The sequence below is a fragment of the Miniopterus natalensis genome, chromosome 8, assembly GCF_054644295.1.
Source record: "Miniopterus natalensis isolate mMinNat1 chromosome 8, mMinNat1.hap1, whole genome shotgun sequence".
NCBI lineage: Eukaryota > Metazoa > Chordata > Mammalia > Chiroptera > Miniopteridae > Miniopterus > Miniopterus natalensis.
In genome coordinates, this window is record NC_142088.1 from 32,001,306 (window position 1) to 32,026,087 (window position 24,782).

At 37.2% G+C, this 24,782-nt stretch overlaps 1 protein-coding gene across 1 annotated transcript; it reads right to left on the minus strand.

Annotated features, from left to right (window-relative positions):
- Positions 1-1,927: 1,927 nt before the first annotated feature.
- On the minus strand, positions 1,928-24,424 carry ZC3H15 (zinc finger CCCH-type containing 15). Its single transcript, XM_016212427.2, has 10 exons — positions 24,276-24,424; positions 15,141-15,242; positions 10,827-10,938; positions 10,007-10,159; positions 9,485-9,576; positions 8,052-8,234; positions 6,150-6,296; positions 5,888-5,989; positions 4,883-5,006; positions 1,928-2,743 (listed from the first exon to the last, which is right to left on the minus strand). Exons 1-10 carry the CDS (start codon positions 24,348-24,350, stop codon positions 2,553-2,555), a joined length of 1,281 nt encoding a protein of 426 aa, XP_016067913.1. The 5' UTR covers positions 24,351-24,424; the 3' UTR covers positions 1,928-2,552.
- Positions 24,425-24,782: the final 358 nt, after the last annotated feature.

Here is a 24,782-nt window from a genome sequence, read left to right on the forward strand (position 1 = left end):
TTCAAGCACTAAAAATACATGGTATAGTTATACAATTAGGTATCAGTCTACCCATGGTGGGCTTACAGTATCATAAAAATAATTTGTGTAAAAATAAGGAAAAATTTATAATTTACTTTGAATTAGAAAGATTTTAGCAAACATGGGATCATTATAGGCTGTAATTGTTAGTGAGTATAAGATAAAGTTTTTACATTTGGGAAAATCTTATTTTACAGACTATAAGGAAGTGCAAAGCCATAGTTCCCCTCTTATGGAAGGCTTACACGTTAAGTTTCTGAATTCCTAAACAACAAACCTTTTAAAATGAAGTTGTTACATAACTGAAACTGGATTATAGAGATCTACTGTTGTGAACAATGGGAATTATATAAAAGAGCAATTTGTAAGAAAAAACTATTTAAAAGTAATGTGTAAATAGGTTTAAAAGGGAACCAATTTCAGACTTACTATATTAATATAAGGTAACTGTACTATGAACAATACATAAATTATATCTATTGACCTTTGAAATGTACTATATGTTACTTTAGAGGCAGATTTAATTTTCCATTTTGATTTTCTCAGATGAAGATGCTTCTGCATTCTCTGAGCATATACTGTATTTATAATAAAAGAGACAGATGAAGGCCATCCTAATTTAAATTATAGGTATCAAAAATTACCTCCACCCTGTAGTATTTTTCCTTTTGATTCACTTATTAAAGAAAACTTGGTTTTCAAAATCACATGCTTGCTGTAAGATAGTAATACTTTAAATTTAAATTAAACAACTAAAAGCCTTTAGCATACTTTGGTTTATACTTAATATACATTAAAAAAACCTCACACAATTTAAGGTCTAACTTTTATGGATTCTAACTTTTATGAAAAGTTTTAGATGGTTTGAAAAATGGAAAAAAGATTGCTTGGGTGCAGCTTTAGAAAGATTTAAGCGTACTGGATTATTTTAAAATATTTTATTATTAAAATGCAATAAATAACATCTAAAACTTTTTATAAAAAGAATGGAACAATCTTTCATAGATACAAACTAAAACTGAAGCAGTCTTTTTATATACAAAGTATTTAAAGTGCATTTTCATTGCAGATGGGAAATAACGTTGGCTCGTGATATTCTTACATTTGAAAAATGCCAGTTATAGTACTAGTACTGAACAACCAGGAAGTCAATTTATTGTCTTTGATAGTATCATTTAACAAGATTTACAACCATGTTTTCTTAGGTTTTACAATTCAGAAGCACTTTAACTCAATATGCAGATGAAGAAACTAAGATTCAGAGATTTAATAATCATACAACTTACCTGAAGCAGAAATGGGATTAGGGCCCAGGTCACCTGATATTTAGTGTTATTTTAGCTGCCTTAAAATCCATTTATATTTGCAAATAACAAAAGTGCTTATATATGAAAATACATTTTCATAAAAATAATAAAAAGATGTAACTAGTACTAAGTATGTCATTAGCGAATTGTGCCCATTTTAAATGTGTTACCCTAATTTTTCAGGGCATTTCTATGTCAAAGGCCCCTAGTCCAGTTTTTTGGTGGATTTGTTTACACTTTCAAATAGAGTAATCAAACTCAGTATATACTATTATTACACCACAGATCTCCACAATGATGCTTAAGTAGTATTTGGTTCAACTGTAGGTGATATTTAATTAGGTTGATGATCAATTTGGGAATTACCCTTTCATATAACATCACCTATGGTGTTTTTTCAAAGCTAAGTATTAGTTTTAGTAAGCTCATAGTAGTACTGTCAGTACTTACATAGTTCTGTAATCAGTATTAAGAGAGCTCTTGAAATGTCTGTGCCTTCTGTGATAGTTAACTATAACAGATATTTAGATAAAATCCTCAAGCTAGAAATGCTAAGAAAACTTTCATAGGAAAACTTAAAACACAAAAAAAGGCCCATATTTGGATTTTAATGTACGATGGTCTTTATTTACAACTTTATTGGCAATAAAGAAGAGGGATAAGTTTAAAACAGTTTATAACAGGGCACTGCAGCTGATCCTGTCAGATTAAAGAAGTTTCATTTTAAAGGTCCAACTAATTGCCCAAAAACATACAACACTGAATCTGCATATGCAGTTTCCTTTATGAAGCACAGAGCTCGTATTTTAGGCAGTCTTTTAAACATATAAATACAAAAGAAATAAAGTCACCCATTAAAAACTGCATTAAATAAAGGTATTTTAAATTTAAATTTATGTTGTCCTTGTAGTAACACATGCCCAATGAAAATCAAAAGCTGGATAAAGCAGTAACACTTCCTACTTGAGTGGACACAGTTACAACAATCAATCATTTTCTGCAATGACCATATTTTCAATTTACTACTCTGAACTTACTATGAGATGTAGCCAAAGTCAGAAGACAAGACGTAGGGAGAATATTCCTTTTATGGAGGTGAGTAAGCCCTCCAAAATCAGCATGGGAAATAAACATCCTGTTGAAGAATTCTAGGTGGAAAAAAATTAAAGTAGTCAATTTCAATTCATGCTGAGCTGGCTTAATTTTTCACGGACTTGTCTGGTGTCATTCTTCTAGATCAAGTGTGTTTAATTCTTCTTCTAGTTCGTCTAAATCCTCCCCGGTAAAAAGATTTTCATCAACAGGAACAGCATCGACGACTCCATTTTCTTGTCCCTCCCCTTCGTTGTCCTCTTCTAAATCACTTCTTTCACCATTTTCAGCCCTACCTCCGGAAGCTTCACTTAATTTGTTTTCTAAAAATAAAAATTGAAATCAGTAAGGCCTAAAAACAGAAAACACTAGTCCACCGGTAACTGACAGTCACAAACTGATACTACATTTCCTTTCCCCCTTTCCATGAAAGCCCTCCCTGCAAGAGCTGATCTTTCATTTCTGAGCTTACTTGTACCAATTACCTACACCTGTATAAAATGTGTTTCATTTTAAACATTTCACTGCTTAATGGTTCATACCTTTGAGGAGAAGATTTATCCTATACAACTTCATGTTCCCTACATGATCTAGCAATAAGGTTTTAAACAGTCAACATTCATATAATATTTTGTTCCAATAAATGGTTATGGAATAAAAAATGTTTATGATAAGCAGCCACTTAGCTTTTGGTTCTGCATATAGTAATTAAATCACACTAGTGGTAATGCTGTAAATGAGTACGAATCCATAAACATTTCATAATGTCATCAAATTGTGAAAAAAGAACACAGGGCCATGCAGCTACTTTTCCTTACAGTCTATAAGTGAGAAAACAAAAATGCTGCCTTCCCTTGTTCAATGATGCCAACATTTACACAAAGACAATTTTTAATTGCATAGTTTCGATTTTCTGTATTGCAAAAATCTCTGATGACAAAGTCTTGGGGATCAAAACCTCTGAAGTACTTGCAATTACGCCTACTGTCACGAAAGGCCTACAATAGTCTGACAGCATTCTCAGGTCTCAGGAGAACAGGCCTGTTTTTCAAGTTACAACTTGTATTCCACTTCTGTAAAAATAAGGTTTAGCCTTTTCTCTCTCAATTGGTGCCTTGATAAGTATTCTTTATTTTTCCTGTCATTGTAACCACGCCAAAGTTTTACTTCTCTTCAAACTCTTGACTCAAGACACAATTAGATATAAATTGCATCAACAATCCTTATTTCCAAACATACCTAGCCAGCCTTGCCTCCACTCTCTCTTAACTGAACTCATTATTTATACCTCTATTTCTTGCTTCCACAACTAATGTCCTTTCATCTTCAGTTTTCCTCCTCTCCCACATCCTTCTCTTATGGCCTGTCAAATGTAGATTTCGTATACCCTAAAAAACCCCTTCCCGTGACCACATCTCCCCCCAAAGTTCTTAAGAGTGAGCGGTATGTACTCATTCCTCATAGCGTTACAGCCCGATAAACTCTGGAACCCTGTTCCTACAACTCCTTCCCTAATTGCAACTAAAGAACTATTTCCAATTCACCCTACTTGCTTTTTCTGAAACTCTTTCCTTAATATCCTCTGTCCTTCTCAATGTCTTTCCCAGGCTTTTCCTCTTTTGACTATAAAACACTAATGTTTGCAGTGTGCTCCAGATGTTCTCATCCTATTATTGCACCTGGGTAAACTCATTCACTCTCAGCTTAATGACTATCCAACTTTTTCCTTCTGCAAACGTCTACACGGTATCATAGATAATGTCACTCCCCCCGCAAATTATGAGAAAGTTTATTTAGTAAGTTACAAAGGCAGCAGAAGTGAGACAGCTGGGCTGCGTAGGCTGAGGACACAAGTTACAGAGGCAAAAGAAGGGCCCTTGAGTTTATGAGGGCAAGGGAAAGGCAAAGGTAATGAGCCTGAGAGAGGGAGAGCACCCAATGCCACTTTTTCTTTTCTTTTTTTTTAAATCCTCCCCGAGGACATGTTCATTGACTTCTGAGAGACAGGGAGAGAGAAACACCAATGTGAGAGAGAAACATCGATTGGTTGTCTTCATATGTGACCCAACCGGGAATCAAAACCAAAACCTAGGTATGCGCCCTGACTGGGAATTGAAATCACCACCTTTCAGTGTGTGGAATGATGCTCCAACCAACTGAGCCACACTGGCCACTTCTGATAACCAAAATATCACCCGCATGAGGTCCTGAACTGAACTCATTAGCTACATCTCCAAATTCATTTTTGTCCCCTTCTAGTTTTGGTTAATGGCTTCAATTAACTCCCAGCCACCCATTTCTACAGCCTCTACTACTCATTACTTTTACAGTAAATAAAACCACACACTTATGGTTACTAATCTGGTGCCTACACTGTAGGCATCTAAGTTTGCCAAGCTTGGTCTAACGTCCTTTAGACAGCATCCTAGTTCTTAGAATCACACAAAAGTTAGCATACTTACCATCTTTTTCCGAAGTGTATGTGCTGAATCTTTCAAGACTGGCTACAGTAATGCCTGTCTCATCTACATCTCTTGGGATGTACAGGCTTAAATCTATGTCATTTATGCTCACTGAATCATCAACCTTTAAAAATATATGGAAAAGAAAGTTGTTACTAACAAGAACAATTTTCATAAACTGCTTTCCTTTTACCTTAAACAAAATTATTACTAGTGTCAAGTGAAAACAAATGATTGACTACTGCCAAATTTACTTTTCTAAACTTCTTGAAAAACAGCAGTGCCATATTTGAAGCTTCTTCCTCTGACATCACACTCTTACACACAGAATACGATATTTGTATCTTTCAACTGCAAGACAGAAGTCAGAATTTTATAACCATACAAAAAACAGTCACCTCTCTGCCATTACTAAGTTTGCCTACAACCAAATGATTCTGTTATTGTCTCTTTCTTCCTACTCTGTACTATTTATTTTTTAATTTGTAAATTTTTTTTTTTTAAAGAGAGGAAGGAGGAAACATCATTTGCTTGCCACCTGCATACACCCTGACTGGGAATCAAACCCGAAACCTTTTGGTGTACAGGACGAAGCTCCAACAGCCACACTGGCCAGGGCTGTGCTTTTTTAAGTTAGTATCTCTGTTCCATGATTTTTTTTTAAGTATTAAAAAAAAACAGCCTTTTTCTTTTAGAGGGAGAATAAAACACTTATTTTTTACAGCTAATATATATAAGCGCTTAACTATATACCAGGTACTGCCCTAAGTTCTGTAAAGAAAACATAAATTTACTGACTCATTTAATTCTCACAAGTACCCTGTGATTAGGGAGTATCCTATGTCAACATTACGGGTGAGGGTGGAGGCCCAATAGGTAATTTCCCAGGTTAGTCAGGATTTGAACTGAGGCCCAGAGTTGGCACTCTTAACCATGCTGCTCTACTGTCACTCTCCATTCTCTTTCTCAATCAACATGAGATGTGGTGCCAAAGCTTCCTCTTACCTCATCACCACCTATTCCCTGGATGTAGCGGGTATCATCTGCTTCCTCATCATCATCATCAACCAGTTCAGGACGAAATTCAAACACCTCACGACCGCTGATCTATTCAGATAAACATATCAACTCAGGACAAAATTCACACATTTCTTGATCACTGATTTTAGACGTACACATGATTAAATAGGGATAAAATCTTGCACAACACACAAATTATAAAATGAACGAAAGAATAAAGAATGTATTGGGTGCATTTGGGACATACCACTAATGCTTTCCCTGCTTTGAAGTCTGCTTTCCTTCTTTCCATATCTTGCTCAAGTTTATCAATTTTTTCTTGTCTTTTCCTTTTTTTCCATGCAAGAAAAGATTCTAGAGTAATTTTGGTAACATTTGGACCTAGGGCAGAACGCTGCAAGATAAGAGAGTCAATTTTTTCCCTCAGGTCACCCATAATAGCATTTCTCTTAATGCAATTAAGTCTTTGCCTGCAGCTGTTATGAAGACATTAAATTTAAAACAAACCGGTTTATTTTTATTTTACATAGCAATGAGCAAAACCAGTGTCCAGAGATTAACATTTCTAAATAAAATATATTATTCTGAACTAGAGATTGTTTCAAAATTGAACAGAAAACTTATGAGAAATTGTTTTAATACAAGTCAACTGCTGGAAACAATAAATATGAAAAACACCATAACAACTTCAATGTTCAAGTTTTATTTGTGTTCCTCAGTAGGTGAGAAAAAAATAAGCAAAAAAATAGCACCTGCTCTTCAGGGCCAATAATCACGTAATAAATATACAGAAAAGTAATACTTGCTGAACATCTGCTAGATATTCATTATTAATGCTTTATAATATATGCTAACACACTAATCTGCACAAATAAGCAAACAGAGGGTGAGGGGAAATCTACCAAAGATTAACAACTAATATTCAGTAGACCAGAATACAAACAATCCTGAATATACTTGACTCCAAAGTCTATATTTGTTATTACAGTGTATTACCTCATGAGACACAAAAATAAGTCCATTTAAGAACAAATGTAAGCCAGGCAGAGAAAGACAAACATCACATGATCTCGCTTATATGTGGAATCTAAAGAACTTAATAAACTGATGAACAGAATAGATTCAATGACATGGAAGCATAGATCAGACTGACAAATGTAAGAGGGATGGAGGAGGGAGGGTAGGTAGAGGTGGAGAGAGTAACCAAAGAATTTATATGCAGATATGCACAACCCAAGGACATGGACAATGGTGGGGAGAGGGACTGGGGAGGGGGATGGGATAGGACAGGACAGGGTGAAATGGGTCATTGGGGAGAAAAAGGGACATCTATAATATTTTAAACAAACAAAAAAAATTAAAAAAATTAGACATTTAGACAATATAAATTATGTAAGACATGGCAAAATATAGTTTAAAATGTACAACCCTAAAGCTAGTATTTCTAATAACCTCACCATTTACTCATAGACTAAAATTCTTTTGTGCTGAACCAGAGATGAGTAGTTGAAAATTATTTTCAATAAGACTCAATTTCCTTTTGAGCCCAGGGATGATATAAAACATATAACTAACAAACTATAGTGGAGTTGCCTCCTTCCATACAATGTTAATGATTAGTAAAATGGTGGAAAAAAAATAAGACATCAGGGAAAAATGTCTAAAACTTCAAGTTCAATATTTTGCTGACAGCATTACAGATGTCCCCCATTTTACCCCCGTCTGCCCCACTCCACCCAGCTCTTCATCATGGGCTATGAATGTAAGTATGTAAGTCCTTTGGTTAATCTCTTCCTGCCACCTCCCCACACCCACCCCGCCTCTGAGATTTAATCAATCTGAATACTAAGTATTTTAATGAACTGACAAACTAATATAGCAATCATTTGGAAACAATTTATTTGATAAGCTAGTGGCTAGTACTTAGAAAATTGTTTCATAATCCTAAAATTAATGTCTTAATTGGCTAATGATTATGGCTTGGTTTACATTTTAGACATATGAAGGTAATTTAAAAGGTAAGGCAATTTTGGAAAAGATCATATTTTTTCCCTTTCGTAACAACATGCTATTGCCCCCAAGTGGTAAATATTAAAATTTCACAATAAATACTGCTTTTTCTTTTTATGTAGGAAAAGAGACTAGTTACCTCTCTTTCAATTAGATCTTCTAATGAAATTTCATCTTCTTTCTCTTCTTTCTTTTTATCTTTTTTCAATACAAATCCTGGAGGGAGTGCATGACGATACATACAAACATCACCCCCGCCAGGGCATACCCAAAACCAGCCATATTTGTTGTTTTCAATAGCTTCAAGAAAGTGCTTGCACACCTAGAGAGACAATATTATTCACAAGTAGTGACTCAGTGTAGTCCACTTCCAAGGTAAATGCCTAGGTATATAAAACAAGTACATTCTTATTCACAACCTTAGCTAACCATTCTGTACCGAGTACCCTGTGTACAGATACGTATATAATCTTAAAATCACTTAACAGTAACTTCTCTTCAAAGAGGATCTATATAAAATTTCTTAGAAAATGTTGTAAATTCTGAATTATAGAAAAGGATTTGCCTAATTTTAGCCTTTGTAAATGTAATCTGAAAAGTCTGATTTTTTAATAGGAGAAAATAGAAATGCTTATAAAAAATAAAACCAATGATTTTGTTTTGGTCTGACCTAACGACTAATCATGCCCTAGGCGGTTTGGCTCACTGAAGGGTTCGAGTTTTGATTCTGGGCAAGGGCATGTATCTCAGTTGCAGGCTCAATTCCTGGTCAGGACACATACCCGGGGGTTTTGGGTTAGGTTCTGAGTTGGGGCACATTTGGGAGGCGATTGATGTTTCTCTCTCACATTGATGTTTCGTTCTCCCCCCCCCCTTTCTCTTTCTAAAATCAATTGGGGGGGGGCCGTAAAAAAAAAAAAAAAAGCAAGATGCAATTGTATTGAAGACTCAGGTAATAAACTTTCCAAATAAGAAGGACAAATTAACTAATACATACAACACCTCTTTCCTAAAGAAATAAAACACATGTAAGTAAAACTAGCTTTTACAATTTTTCTAGCACAAGCTAGATTTTTCACTGTAACTGCACAATAAATATTGTGAACATGAATGCAGGGTCTGAGAAACAAGGCGCTAATTTTAAAAAGTACATTTCCTGGAATACTAGAGCCATTACCTACCAGACACTCATTCTGCAATTCATATGTAACAATATTTTCACCCTTGTGATTTAAAAACTTTCCCTACTGTTATTAAGTGGATTAGTTTAACAGTTCTCCCTCCATTCATTTTGCACAAAAAATAAGGGAAGAATTCTTATCAGAATATGTGATTGTGTTCATCCACATCTGAGAAAGGTCACTTTAGAAAATGACAGTTGAAGGACTCCAGTCACATGGTCCTCAAAAGCTACTTTTTGAACAAGAATTCTGTATAACCTACACTTGTAAATTCTAAAAACAAAGCTCAATAAACCTCATCTTTATGAAGAGATCCAGTAACAGCAGCAAATATCTTGCCACATAATTGTCCCTAATGATAAATACCACTCAATTCAAGAAAAGAACATACTATTTGAGTTTTTGGTTTTTTCTTTTCCGCCTCACCGTGCTTCTTGTTCACTACTTCTTCCAGTTTTTTCTCATCCCAATTTTCCATAGTATCTAAAAAAAGAGAAATGAAAACTAAATATTGTATTTTTATCTGCTGTTCCCAAAACACACTGCATATCTCCTTAGACAACAAAGCTGTATTATAAGACTCATGACAATCTACTTTCTTCAAAACACCAAAGGTAGGAATAAACAGTGTGTGAGATTATTCACCAAAATCCTAAGTAGTCTAAGCAAATGAGAAGGTAGTACTATAAGAAAGGGTGAGAGACGAACTCAAAGTAACTAAGTGGTTTTTAAACATTTTCATTTGCTTAATCAAAAGGCATAAAGTAGTAAATTCAGATTATATGAAAAACAACATTTATTCTTTACAGTCTACTAATACTGAAATAGTCTTCAAGCTACTAAATATCTTAGTAACAACAAATCAAAAGTCAGAGAGACATTTATCTCTAAGAAAATGTTTTTTAAAAATTACCTTTTTCAAGTTCTTCATCTCTTGCATCAATGTAAACACTTCGCTTTTCACACTTTCTCTCCAAAGTGAGGTCATGAGAGAACTTACACTTATCTCCTTTAGTACACTGTCCTTGCTTGAAGAATGCACACACCACAGATTTGGGATCCGCACCTATGTCAAATGGCATATGGTATTTGTATTTCAATCTGCCAGATCATAAAGTACAGCTTCTAGGTGAGATATAATTACTTTTGGTTAACTTATTTTCTACTCACTTAAGTGACAGGAAAATACCACTTATGGGTGTTCAGTAAGACATTTCTTTTCAACTTCTTCTACAGCATTTTATATACATTTTTGTTTCCTTTATTATTATCAAGAAAAGGGATAGGGGATGGGAAACTAAACAAACATATAAGTTATTCCATAGTCACTTTCTAGTTGTAGTCAATGAGGCAGGAGGCAAAAGAGACATATAAATGGAGGTATACTGTCAAGTGTTTAGGTCTTACAGTTTATACAACCCTAGGTTTGCCTTGTATACTACCAAAGACTGGATATTATAAGTCAACTAGTAGACTGTCTAAATTCTTAATTTTGCCTTAAGTAGGGGGGCTACTGGCTGGAGTCATAGTTGTACAATGACACAGATGTGCACATATGTAGAGGAACTGTAAGAAAGTCATTGATGTAGATAATACTGACAAAGGGTGTATCATTTTCATAGCAGATACAGTCAGCTTATGATCTAAAGAAAATATACATCAAAACAAATTAAGAGGTTTTAAACATGAATCACATTTGATAAAAATAACACTTCTGATATTTTAAAGTTTACCTTTACTTATTTTTTGAGCAGCAACTACAGGTTTGAACAGCTCATTTAGCTCTTGCAATTCTTTCTTCTTGTCATCTTTCTTCAATTTCTTTTCAGCTTCACTTTGTGCTACCTATAATATTCCCAGGTATAATATAAAAATTTGATTTCATATAACTGTTTACACTATACAGTAATATACATTATAGCACTAACATAACAAAGACATTTGGATATTTATATGTATATAGTCCTTACCTCTTAATATCAGTTTCACAATGGCTTTTCAGTATATATTAAATGGTGTGGTTAAACTATTAAACAAAACTGCTAAATTTTGTGGCAGTTACTTAAAAAAAATTTATAAATGGTACCATGCCAAGTTAAAAGCATACTCAGAAGCTTAGAGCCATAAGCATTTATTAAGCATCTGCTACATGCCCAGCATTTTTAGCAAATGGTTCTCACCTATGATTTTCTTCTTGTAACAACCCACTCCCCAGAAACACATGGGCACTTTTTGAAGGTCAGAGATGCAAGCATCCTGAAATGCACAGTTCCACACAATAAAGAACTGTACCACCCAAAATAACTATAGGACCTTTGTGAAAAAACACTGGGCCAAGTCAACGTGGGAAAGTAAACAAAACAAAACAAACAATACATATGATATAGTTCCAGGCACACAATTTACATACCTAATATGATTAGAGGATTCATCCAAATATTTATATGTCAGGTCCTATGTTAGATGACAGGGAATACAAAGATGAAAAGACAAAGATGCTTATTTAAAGAAGCTCAGAATCTAGTGCGAAGACAGACATGTCAACAACTATAATACAAATACATTGGTGCTCTGGGAACAAGAAATGCTATATGCCTAAGAAAATTAGATTGAGCTAGTAATGTATGGATGAATTCTCCTGATGGGCAAGAAAAGGAATCCAGTGAGTGTCAGCAAATGCAAAGATACAGGGAAGTGTAGGAACAAGGTCTGAGAAACATCAATGAGAAGTTTGGATTATATCAGTAGGTGGAAGAATAGGTAAGCCTGTGACACAATCAGATTGTATTTTATAAAGATCACAATGGCAAGTTTGTGGAGGGTGGACTAGAAGGAGTCCAAGAATGAAGGCAAGGAAAATTAGGAAGCTAATGTAATTGCTGTATGCAAGAAAACACAAGAGCTTAAAACAGGCATTAGTAGCAAGGATAGAGAAAAGTGAGAGCGAGCTCTTAAAGGTGTAGAACCGATAGGACTAATTGACTGGATGTGAAGTATAAGGAACTAGGATTATATGTACGGTTAGTGCTGTTAAAAAAAGACAGGGAATACAGGAGGAACAGGTTTCAGGGTAGAAGGTGGAGATAAGCTCAGTTTTAGATATACTGAGTATGAGATATTTACAGAGCACTAGGTGGAGCATACAAGGCAGCTGGACATGGATCTTGACACCTAGAGAGAGAGAGACTGCTCTGAGATAAAGATTTTTCGAAAGAACAGCTTATACACTGTGGGTGTATATGAGGTTACTCGAAGACAGCTTAAAAAATGACAAGAGCAGAAAACAGTTCCTTGAAGAATAGCAATATTAAACAAACTCTAAGACCCTAAAAAGACCATTAAAAGGATCAAAAACCATCAAAGAAATAGGAAAAAATCTAGGACAAAATGTAATCAAGGAAGAGGAAATTTTAGGAAGGTAATGGCTAAATGTAATAACAAGGTTAAAGACTTTACAAATCCTGACACCAACCATGCGGTGGATGTGCTTAAACAGAAAAATGAGGAAAAGTTTTTAAAATTTTAAGTCACTTTATTTATTTGTAAAAATATATCTTTATTGATTTCAGAGAGAGGAAGGGAGAGAGAGAGAGAGATAAACATCAATGATGAGAGTGTCATTGATCGGCTGCCTCTTGCATGTCCCCTACTGGGGATCGAGCCCACAACCTGGACATGTGCCCTGACCAGGAATCGAACAGCGATCTCCTGTATCCTAGGTCAATGTTTAACCGCTGAGCCACACCTAGCTGGGCTAAGTCACTTTATTTTTAATAAAATTATCCTTTGATCATTAGACCCATCTCAAACACTTGTGAGGACCAGAGAAAGAGTACAGTGGAGACCCAAAGACCATTTTTGTAAATATTTATAAGTTAGAAATCAAACTAATGTTAAATAAAACATGGTTTGTACCCCTACTTGACAAATATACCTTATGCCTGGAAGGACAGGCTCAGCTTTAAAATGCTCAGGTCCCATGAGTTCCACACTGGAGCATGGCAGTAAAGCAAGAGTCCACCCCTGGCTCTTCCTCTTCCCATCCTGAGTTTCATCCCACCACATGTGCAGGAAGGCAGAAGGTGCAGGGGAGGACATGGTATGGATCCAGGCTCTGCCACACTCCTAGCACACATCCTCCCTTTGATTACTTCAGGCATACTGGCAGCACAGTATACTCTAAGATGGACATAGGGTAACATGGTCTTTTGTATGACCTGAGCTGTTGTGGAGAGAGATGAACAGTCTGGGTGGACACAATCCTTAGCCTCACTGACTCCCTGCCTGTGAGCAGAGGTAACAGAGTAGGATCAACTTCTGTAGTACAGGGCCTATGGTGGGGCACCTCTTGCCCAGCTTTAACAACAGGACTGCTGCTCATTTCCAATGTTAGGCACCTCATATTTGCAGATAAGAGCCCAGGTAAGATACTTTAGAAATAATAAAAAGTACTGAATATACTAGTAAACTTAACTATCACCACAAATTTTATGGGTTTCTTGGGTCTACACGTGAAATTACCAGTCAACATACTTCCCACTAGAAGAAAAAACGGGGAGAAAGAATAGGATTGAACAAGGGAACAAAGTGAATTCTTACATCATGTTCTCATTTAACCACCATAGGAACCCTGCAAGGAAAGTCCTTTCACTATATAGATAAAGAGCAGTGTCAGTAAATAATTTAAGATCATGTAACAAATAAGACAGGGGGATTCAATCCAAGTTGATCTGACTCCAAGGCATGAGCATATATTTTTACTAAACGAGGTACAGAAGATCAACAGTTTTTGGCTCTAGAATCAAGCTGTGTGTAAGAGGGGACAAAAAAAAAAAAAAAAAAAAAAAAAAAAAGAGTTGGAGACACAAATTTATAAACAGCATGAATCAGTGTTTCAGAGAGGAGGTAAATAATCTCACAAATATATATTCTGGTATTCTCAGATAAGAAAAAGTGTTTCTAAAAGTTAAGGAAAATGAGATATGATGGTGACAAAAGTACTTTTTATAATAAAAATCTGTCTATAAAATCTTAAATTCCAGAATGTGAAAGAGCTAAAGAACCGGAAGAAAATGGGGCTAATATTTTTTTTAATGAGTTGCCAATGAATAAAATAATTTCAAAATTCATATGGAACAAATGCACTAAGAAAAGCCAAGAAAAATAAATGATTCTGGTATAAGTGGCTATTCGTTTGAAAGAAAATAAATTTAGTGATATATAAAATAAATTTTTATGACAAATTATAGACTGTGAAAAGAATTAGAAACAAATCTAGGAAAAGCATGAATAATCTAGTGGTAGAGAGACCTTTTAACTATATAAAAGAAAAGCTAAACGTATATGACAATACAAAAACTAAATGTAATAGAAACCTCACAAACTGAAATGCAGACAAAAGGTGTCTCATATATTGACAATAGAAAGAAAGAAAAGAATTTGAATAGGCAAGTCAGAGAAGCACAAACCCACATAGTCAACAAGCATATGAACAGACACACTCACTACTAGTGAGGGAAACAAAGTAGAAATGAGGTATTACTTTATACTTATTAGATTGGAAAACATTAGAAAAAACTTTAGTACCTAGAACTCATGCACTGCAAATGAAAATGTGAAGTACTACAATCTCTATGGCAAGTGATCAGGAAAGCTTATTAAAATCAGAAATCCATTTCCCTTGATCTAGAAATATGCCACCAAATAATTTATGCCACAGAAAGAAAAGCACAAATGCATGTAAGAACACACACACAAGGATATCTCTTGTAGAACTGTTCTTAGAGTCAGAAAGCTGAAAACAAAGTGATCACTTATAAGTAGTGAAATGGATGAATACAGTATACTCCCATAGTGTGTGGCCATTAGAATTAAGAACTATATCAAAATGGCTAGAGGAATATCTAAGAGGCACTGTTGAGTAACACAGGCAAGACGCAGAGAAGTTTGTAGAATAGAATTCCAATTTGAAATACCAAATATTTTTATCTGTAACAGATGCTGTATTATATCTGGATGAAGAAAATGCAGAAATTTAAATTATTTACCTGACGTGGATTTTGTTGACCAAATTTAACTTGATGAGTGACAGCCTTGATGAACTTCTGCTGCTTTGCCCCTTTCTTATTCTTCAGACCAAACGTTTTGTCCTAAATGAGAGTATAAAAATATCTTAGCCATTTATATTAATTTATCTATTTTTTCAGTCATATCTAAAAATCATTCTTTCATTTACTTATTGGTAAGAAATGTACTCTTTCTTATGCTATACACAGAGGCAAAACACTAAAACATCAGGTGAAGGCAACATATGACCTCAAAACATCACCCAGAATTCTATATAACTCAATACACATTTACAACTATCATCATTCAATCTGTTACGCCATGATGCTTTTTCCAGTGTTTTGGAATATCAGTTCTACAGGATGTGCAGAGTTGCTATACTAGAATAAGAAGTCCTATAGACAAGTAAATGCTTGGTTAATAGGGAAATGCTTGGTTAATAGGGTTTTTAATTTTAAGCACAAGAGAGTTTAGAGCCTTTAGCAGAGGGGATACAGCAGGCAGCAATTTCGGAATGTATTCTACCTCACAATGCATTATTCTCATAGTATCCTGAAGGATTATGTACTATTGAACACATTTTTAGAAATACTGCATAAGAAGATACATTAAGTTCTGGACTGATTTTTTGGGTAGAGTTATCCCCTTAAAACAATTAAATTTAAAGAACTCAAACTACTGAGAAGTATGCATTCCTAGCTGTTGCAAAAATGGAAATATTAAAATTGAAGTATACCTAACTAAAAAGCAAGATGTTACTTAAATCTGGATTAATATAGTAATCTGGGAAAACTATTTTTTTTTTTTTAAATTTTATTTGGGAAAACTATTAATATAAATAGCAGTTATCACTTATGGAATGCTCATTATATGCAAGGCACTAATCATGATCTGTGGCTATTCATATTTAATAGGCATGCAGTACAAAAACATTTAGAAGCATTGCATGTGTGTGCATGCGTGCGTGTTTGGGGACTGTAGTAGGCTGAACAGCATCCCCCCCAAATTCACATCTATCTGGAATCTCAGAATGTGAGTTTATTTGCAAATAGGTCTTTGCAGATGTAGTAAGTTAAAATGAGGGCACAAATGAATTAGGGTGGGCCCTAAATCCAATGAGTGGTATCTATCTTTTTTTTAAATCCCCACCAGAGGATATGCTTAGAGAGTAAGGGGGGAAGCGGAGGAAGGGAAGGAGGGACAGAGGGAGAGAGAGAGGAGGGGGAGAGAGAGGAACATGGATGTGAGAGAGAAACATCAATCGGCTGCCTCCCATACAGGCCCTGACAGGGCTCGAACCTGCAAACTAGGTATGTGCCCTGACCAGAAATCAAAACCGCAACCTTTTGATGTAGGGGATGACACTCCAACTAACTGAGCTACCTGGCCAGGGCATGACTGGTATCTTTATAAGAGGAGGAAAGGACACTCAGACACTGAGAAGGCAATGTGAAGAATGAGGCAGATAGACTGGAATGACACAGCTTTAAGCCAAGGAATGCCAGACTGCCAGAAGATCCAGAAACCAGAGAGAGGCAAGAAAACATCTTCCCCAAAGCCTTACGAGGGAACATGGCTCTGCGTACACCTTGATTTCAGATACCTAGCCTTCATATCTGTGAGAGTAAACTTCTGTTGTTTTAAGTGGTCCAGTTTGTGGTAATTTGTTATATATAGCAGCCCTGGGAAACTAATGCAGGAGGCTTGACTAGTAGGCTTCATCCTAAGTGAATGGGTGGCAAGGAAACTATCAAATACTAGAATCCGAAGTCTTTTTTCCTGTCTTTTCTGTTTCTCTGAAGAAGGATCCTCTAGCTGGGAGAGCAATAACCCTGGTTAAAAGGACTAGGAAACAGAGCAGGTGGGAGAGGGTGTCTGTTAGTTTACCGCACAGACTCCGTAGTAGCCGTTTTCAGGATCACATTCTAACCACCTCTCCCTACTTCCTTTGTGCCTAGAGTTCCAAAAGCAGAAAGGCCTTTACATTTATCTCCCCGCCCCTTTTCTTGCATGGGTAATCATCTGGCTGAGTGGTGGGAAATAAGAACTATCAGCTACTCCATCACTTTACCCACCCCCACCCCGTTTTCTGCCTCTTGCCTTCTGCATTACCTACTCCTCACACTGTTGAACTTTTCCAGAATTTTGCAGAGCAAATCCACTTGCTTTTCAATGGTACAGTGCCTAGGTCGGAACTTAGACATGACTGCTCTGCTCTACACTAAGTCAGATACCAACTCAACCCACTATCCATCTTCATAAACTGAGGTTCAAAACTAAAGATGCCTCCTAATTTCTAGATGGACTTTGTACCTTTTCTTATTCTCGTTTATGGGTGGGTTTCAGAAAGGAAAAAAGGGGCAAAAAGATCTTTACTTTTGAAAGTAACCAAAGACCACTGAGAGGTATTTAGTCACAAACAGTCTTTACTTTGAAATCATTTCTAAGGGAAGGGACAGGATAACAGGAAGAAGTATTATAGAGAATACCTGAACAAACTGGAAATGGAAAACAGCATTGATAGGATCAGTATTTAGAAACATCCAACACAGCATCATTTTACAGTACCTCAAAACTGATAAAACAGATATTGCAATGTTCTTAAGATGACAGTTTAAGAGGGTTTTAGCTCTAAAAAAGTATTTCTCATTGAGAACTATCTCCTTACTCATCACATCTATACCCATCCATAAAAATTTTACTTCTCCTTACTTAAATGCCACGTTTTACTATTCCAACATATTACAAAATTCTACATGAATTTTCTATAGCCTATGGATATTTTTAAAAGGCAGAAGTAGGCACATACAGGCTAAAATTCTCTGCAGTGAGTTTTTTTTTATGGCTGGCTTACCTTGTTTTTATAAATAAAGTTTAATACTCAATCCATTTATAATAAAAGATAGTCAAGGGTAAGTGACATATGGAGATAACTGATCACATGCAGCAACCAGGTGTGAAATGACATACTTTCCTTTTGTGATAGGCAGTTAGACAGAGTGAGCAGAGCAAGGAAGATGGGCCAGGCACAGAAGGTCATCAGGGTGGACAGCCCCAGGTGCATAGCAATGGATAATAGTAGGGTGGGACTTTGACCCCAGGGTAGCCTTTTCCCCCCTAGCAAATCCCTGGTCCTGTGGTTTGGACCCCCAGGCTGTTCCTCCCTAGAGATAACATCTAGGCTTCACCTGTATTTCAGTTCCAGACCCAGAGAAGCAACAAAACCAGCCACAGCCAACCAATCAATCAGTGGAGATGACAACCCTGAAAGGACACACCTGGAAAGCTGTTGCATATTATAATGAGATCTTTCCTTGGGACCTCCTCTAAGATCTCCAACCTTAAAACCATTAGGATGGAGGACCCAATGCCTCTCCTCCTGTGAGCGTGCCTGTGCTTTTTACCCCCTCCTCCAGGCACATGAGTATTAGCTTCCTCACTCCCAAACTCCTAGGGCCTTCTTTGCCTCTATAACCTGTTTCTCAAAACCATTTCTTCTAGTAATTACTTTTTCTACCTCCGTGATTAACCAAATAAATGTTCTCTTATAGTCTGAGTTTTGGCTCTGAATTCTTTCTTAGCCATAACCCAAGTACCGAGGTTGGTTTGCTGAACCCAGCTTTGGTCTGACCCCACCAGTTAGGCACTTGGTGCCATCCTGGCGCCATCCCACCACCTACAACACTTTTACAAAAAGTGAGCTCTCATGGGGGGAACAAGGGGAAGGGGTTATCAAAGTACAACAGCATCTACATATACCTTGCCAGAGAAGAGCATAACTGGGGTTCAACCCATGCTCCTAATGTAGCTACAAAGAAGCAAACTATGAATAAAGACCAAATAGCAAGATAGATACTGATACATGAAAACATAGGGATAAAAAAAGGCCCGGGGACCTGGCCAGCTAGAAAAGAAAGTACTCAGAAGAAAAAGGTTTCAATTACACCATTTTAGCACATAATTAAGCAGTCTAAAGAGAGAATAATTTGTGCTTTTGAAAGTCTCTAGAGCTCAGAACTTATTTTTTCCACAGAGCCAGGGGACACTTATTTATCTAGCAGTCACTAAACATAAACTCCTAAATATATATTTTACGGAATCCTCTTAACAGCCTTGTACTATTATCTGTAAAAGTAGATATTAAAATTCAGAAAAGTTCAACAATTCTCTTGAAGTAATATTGTTAATAAGGGGCAGGCTGTATAATGTGATGCTTTAAGAGTATAAGCTCTGAAGTCAGACTGCCCACATTCTAATCCCAAACAGAACTGAGCAAGTTACCTTCTTTGCCAGTTTTATCTGTAAAGTGAATCTCACACTAACCCCTTAGGATTGTTGTGAGAGTTAAAAGATTTACTACGAGGCAATATAGCACAGAGGTTAACAGCAAGGAATTTGGAGCCAGATATCCTGGGTCTGAATCCTTCCTTTGTCACTTGCCATCTTAGTAACCTTGGGCAAATTTATTTAACCTCTATGCCTGTTTCCTCAATTTAAAACAGCATTACTTATCCCACTGAGAGAATTAAAGGGGCTATGTAAAGTTATCACTTGCAGATGGCCTGTTTCTCTTCTCTCAGATCTCCAAAACATGGAGAACTGTGTCAGGCCCACTAAGTGTTAACTATTAAATGACAGATGATATCTGAATCAAGGTGTTTGACTCCAAGCAAAGTCCTTGTTCTTCCCACCATGAAAAACTACTTCCCAGAAAAACTTTGTCAGGTTACTGGGCTGGTTGGTAGACAAAAAGTCTTCTGAATACCACACTGTGGATCTGGTATACCAACACCACCTCTTGAAAATAGGATGGCTTGCAATTTGTAATACTTCAAAAGGGCTTTCTCCCTTTTTCTTTAGGACAGATCCTTACCTAAAAATTAACCTGAATTTGGAAGAGGGGGAATATGAGGTGGGAAGAGGTTACAATCAACCCCAAGTCATGGTTAAGATAAAATTAGGGAAATAATAAGATCCCAAAGGTTAGGTTATAAGGAAGATACAGTGTTTGTATTTCAGACTTGGTACTCTGAATACAAAGTTTAGAAACAGGCAGTAATTCTAAGAAAAGACTGGCTTCTCAGTGAATTCCAGATTTCACTTAAAACTGACCTCCCCAACCATGTAATTCTGCTTCTTTTACAGGGTAGCTTGTAAAAGAAAAAGGAAGGGGCAGGAGGCAAGTCAATACTGAATAGTGCTCAAATATAACTGGAGTAGCTCAGTTGGCTAGAGCATCGTCCCGATATGCCAAGGTTACAGGTTCAATCTCCGGTGAGGACACATACAAGAATCAACCAATGAATGCAAAAAATCTATGACTCTTTCTCTCTCTCCCTTCCTCTCTCTAAAACCAATCAAAAAAATAAATATATATTACATATATATAAATAAAAGATAACTGGGGTCTACCTTTTGGGACTCTAGGGTAAGCAGAGACTAGCACCGTTTTATCTCATTAGTCAACCCCCCTCCCCACCTGCACTGTCTAATGTATTTTTGTAGTCTATCCAGGCAATGGACCTTCCACAACTGGTTAATCCAGCTTCAAGTAATCAACAGTTGACTTTGGCCGAAGTTTTTCATTACCACCAATTATGTCTCTTGCTCCATCCTTTACACACCTGGAACCCATCTCTATAGGTCTCTATGTATTACTACTTCCTTGCCGCTACAAGTCCTTAGCAGGACATCTATTTGCTTGCCCTAAGCCCAAAGATTAATTCCCTCTTTCCATTTCTCAAAGCTGACTTCAGTTTATTAAATTTTAGCTTTAAGTAAAGCAAATGGTATATGCCATTTAGGACAACTGTGTGAATGTCTAACCATAATGCTTTTTGATATACTAATTTCAGAGAGAAAACACATTAATGCAAATTAATTCATGAAATTTTGGGGAGTTTAAAGAGGGAAAGAAAAAACACACAGACAATATAAATAAATTATTTCAAGTGACAAAAAGTAAGCACTGTATAGACAGCGCAGGCTACTCTGATTATTTCCCCTAGCTACTTCTTACTTACAATATAAATAACAGCTGCCATTTATTGAATATGTACTGTATGTCAGATACCTTACATGTCATCTCATTTAACCCACAGCTCTGTAATACAGGAACTAGCTCCATTTTGCTGGCTGAGAAACTGTGGTTCAGATAGGTAATGTAACATGTCTAAAACTAGTGTTTGAAATTTTTATTTAAAACATGGGACTCAAACCAGGTCTACCTGACCCCCAAGTTGGTGCTTCTTTCATTAAATTATGCGGCCTCTCATGCCTCTTTTTCACTTCTTTCCTTAAGAGTTCCCAAAAGCTACAAGTTGTTGTTGTTTTTCTACAGTAAGTGCCCATGGTGGTGGCAGTGGAAGCAACAAAGGTACAGAAAAGGGAAAAGGTAGATAGGGAACCACTTATTTTAAAGTCTATTCAAAAGTGCTCCTTAAAAGCATATGTTCTACTTATCAGTTTTGAACAACTTAAATTTCAGGTCATATTACTATAAAATCTCCCCAAATTACCCATACTCTGAAATAGGTATTAGTCTTTACAAATCAAAACAGAGTATAAAACACTTTTCCAATACAATTATGATAGAGATCAACACCCAGTATGAACCCAGTTACAAAAATGTCCATTAAGAGTTTGTCATATATTATACTTTACTTTGACTTTGACATCCCTTGCAATAGCCACTGAGACATGCTAGGGCTTTAGGTAAGTTTAAAAAAAAAATTACCTATAGTATTTATTAAAATGGAATATACTGTTTCCTTACCAGGCTGGATAACAGAATATTCTCTATAAATCTAGTTTCACAACAAATGGTAAAACTTAACACTACAATTCACAATACTGTTTTGCCTTTCTAATGATAGCAAACATCTATTCACCATGCAACACTTGAGTCTACAAAACGACAATTAAAAAAAAAAAAGCGCTCATCATATATGTGGGGGAGGGGGGAGGAACATGCTTAATTTCCCCTGCTCAGAATATTTTCTGTCAGTTAAAGAATGCAGTTATCTTATTTTGCATTTTTAAAGTCTTCATCAATGAAGCTAAAGTTGCTTTTTTCTTATGCTAAAAATAACCTTGTTACAAGATGAATGGAGCCATAATATACCTATCATTTCCAGTTGATGGGATACTATAAAAAACTTTCACGTACAATCCCTTAAAACAAAAATACCAGTCCTACCAATTTAAAGTGAAACAAATAATTGTATATAAAGTAGTCCATATTATCTGTGGTTGCTTACCGTGTTTTCAGTTACCCATGGTCAACGGCTGTCCAAAAATATTAAATAGAAAATTCCAGAAATAAACAATTCATTAAGTTTTAAATTGTGTCCTGGTCCAGTGGCAAGATGAAATCTCCTGCCCTCCCACTTGGAATGTCCATCATCCCTTTGTGCAGTGTATCCATACTGTCTATGCTACCTGCCAGTCACTTACTAGCCAGCTAGGTTAGGTTATGAGCTAGGTTGTCAGAGAGAGACCACATTCACATAATTTTTATTACGGCACATTGTTATAATCTATTTTATTATTATTGTTGTTAACCTCTTATTGTGCCTAACTTGTAAATGAAACTAACGTAAGTATGTACATATAGGAAAACACATAGTATATAAAGAAAGGCTGGGTATCACCGACCCGCTGGCAGTCTTGAAGTATCCTGTACTGATACGGGGGAACTAATGTAGTTCAAGCTCAATAATGAATAAAGTAGACTTTAAGTTGTCACGTAACATTTAATTTCACATCTATATGGGAGTTTTACTTTGCATCACGGTCAACCATGTTAATTCAAACTCAGTGAAGGAAAATGACAAAACGTCATCCCTAAAATGCCCCTGGTTTACTTAGCATTGAATGCCATCAGGCCACCATCCCCAGAGATATACCTAAGTGCCAGTAGTCTGGTTATGCTGTTGCATGACAGCTCCAATGAGTACAAACAGGTAATAAGAATACAGGTGCTGCTTCAGATTTGGAACCTGGCCAAGGTTACTAGAACTCTTCATAAGCATGTTAATTAAATCAAATGAGCAGAATTTATTAAAGCAATAATTTATAAACATCTCATTTCAAAACACCCAAAATGCATTTTGGTCATATTCTAATAAAAAGGAACTAACTATTCTACAAAAGGCTATCCATTATTCAGACACACTTTCTGCAAAAAAAAAAAAAAAATGGCCATGGCTTTTTCCAGTTACATGCAAACCACACCAGGAACTATTTACTTTAATTATGAGGATTAACAGCAGGAATCCAGGGAAGAAATACCTCATTGAGGGGTATGCGGTACGTTTATGGAATCTTTAAGTATGGTTCACTTTCTTAAGGAATCTCATTGATTCAGTCACTGGGAGACAAACATAAAACACTGAAGACCGTCGATTGCGTTCCTCGGTCGTTAAAGGGTCCAGGCGCAATGCACTAAACCCCCCCCCACAGAAAACAAAGTCAGGTAGGGCACTTATCACAGCTAGCGACACTAAAACCTAATCTTTTAAAGCGTTATTCGACTTAATTCACAATACGTGTAGCAAGCTACAACACGGTGGGCTGCGACCTGAAAGAAGCCTCCACTCTTTAAGGAACTCGAAACAGTTTAGAGATGAATCGAAAACACCATAAAGTAGTCATTTGTTGGCTTGAACAAACTATTATAGGTGATGGGTAAAGAAAATAAGGAACATAAAGGCTCGTCGGGAGTTGGCCTTCCTAAGAGAGTCTGGTCTGAGCCCGTCCGGCGTTATTTTTTTTAAACACAAGCCCAGAAACATCTTCGGTTTTGATAACTACGCAAGGACAAAACCCTGTGGCAGGCACGGAGCGAGGAGGAGGAGGTGTCGTTCGGCACCGGGGTCGGCGCAGGGAGGCGTGTGGGAGAAGCAAGGGCTGGGTACGGGGGTGCCAGCAGCGTCACTATAGCTATGAGACGCAGCGAGTGTCATCAGGGGGCTGAAGAAGGGGCAGAGGGCCACACTGCGCCCAAGGAGACGGACACGTGGCCCAAAAAACGCGAGCCGGCGCGGAGGAGCTGGGACCCGGAGGCTGCTTCCCTCAGGGCGCGCGGCGTGAATGGGGGAGGGGACGGAACTCACTTCGATAATCTTCTCTTTTTTCTTCTGCTCCGCCTTTTTGCTGCCCCCGGCCTGAGCCTGTTTCTTGGGGGGCATTGCGGAGACAGGTGGCACCGGCCAGACTTAAGCGCGCAGCTGGACACCGTCAGGATAGCTGGCCCCGCGGCAGGAGGGGGAGACGCGGGCCGCCGTCGCTGCCGCACCGCGCGGAAAGCTGGGCGCTCGCTCGCCGCCGAAACGCGGCCTTTGCGACAGGTCGGCGCGGCAGAGCATTGTGGGTAGTGAGGACCGGCCTCCGGAAGCGGAGCTGCGCGTGCGCTTCAGTCGCTGCTAGCCCGGCGGTGGCGGCGATAGGACGTGGGAAAATGACGGTGGGTAGCACGTGACGTCGCTCCCTCACCGGCCCTTCCTGGGGGGAGGCGAGCCTAAGGGTGAATCGGGGTGAGCGAGCTGAGTGCTCCGCGCGCGGTCTCTCGCTGAGGATGGGTCACTCTTGTCCACCGTCGCCTCGCGTGGAGGCTTGTCTGC

What these genes read in the sequence shown, in the direction of transcription:
- ZC3H15 (XM_016212427.2), bottom strand. Translation starts at nt 24,350, where the DNA reads ATGCCCCCCAAGAAACAGGCTCAGGCCGGGGGCAGCAAAAAGGCGGAG. An exon ending in AAGATCTAATTGAAAGAGAG is followed by an intron (nt 6,297 to 8,051) that starts GTAACTAGTCTC and finishes CTTATCTTGCAG; the next exon opens with CGTTCTGCCCTAGGTCCAAA. An exon ending in AAGCAGGGAAAGCATTAGTG is followed by an intron (nt 5,990 to 6,149) that starts GTATGTCCCAAA and finishes TTATCTGAATAG; the next exon opens with ATCAGCGGTCGTGAGGTGTT.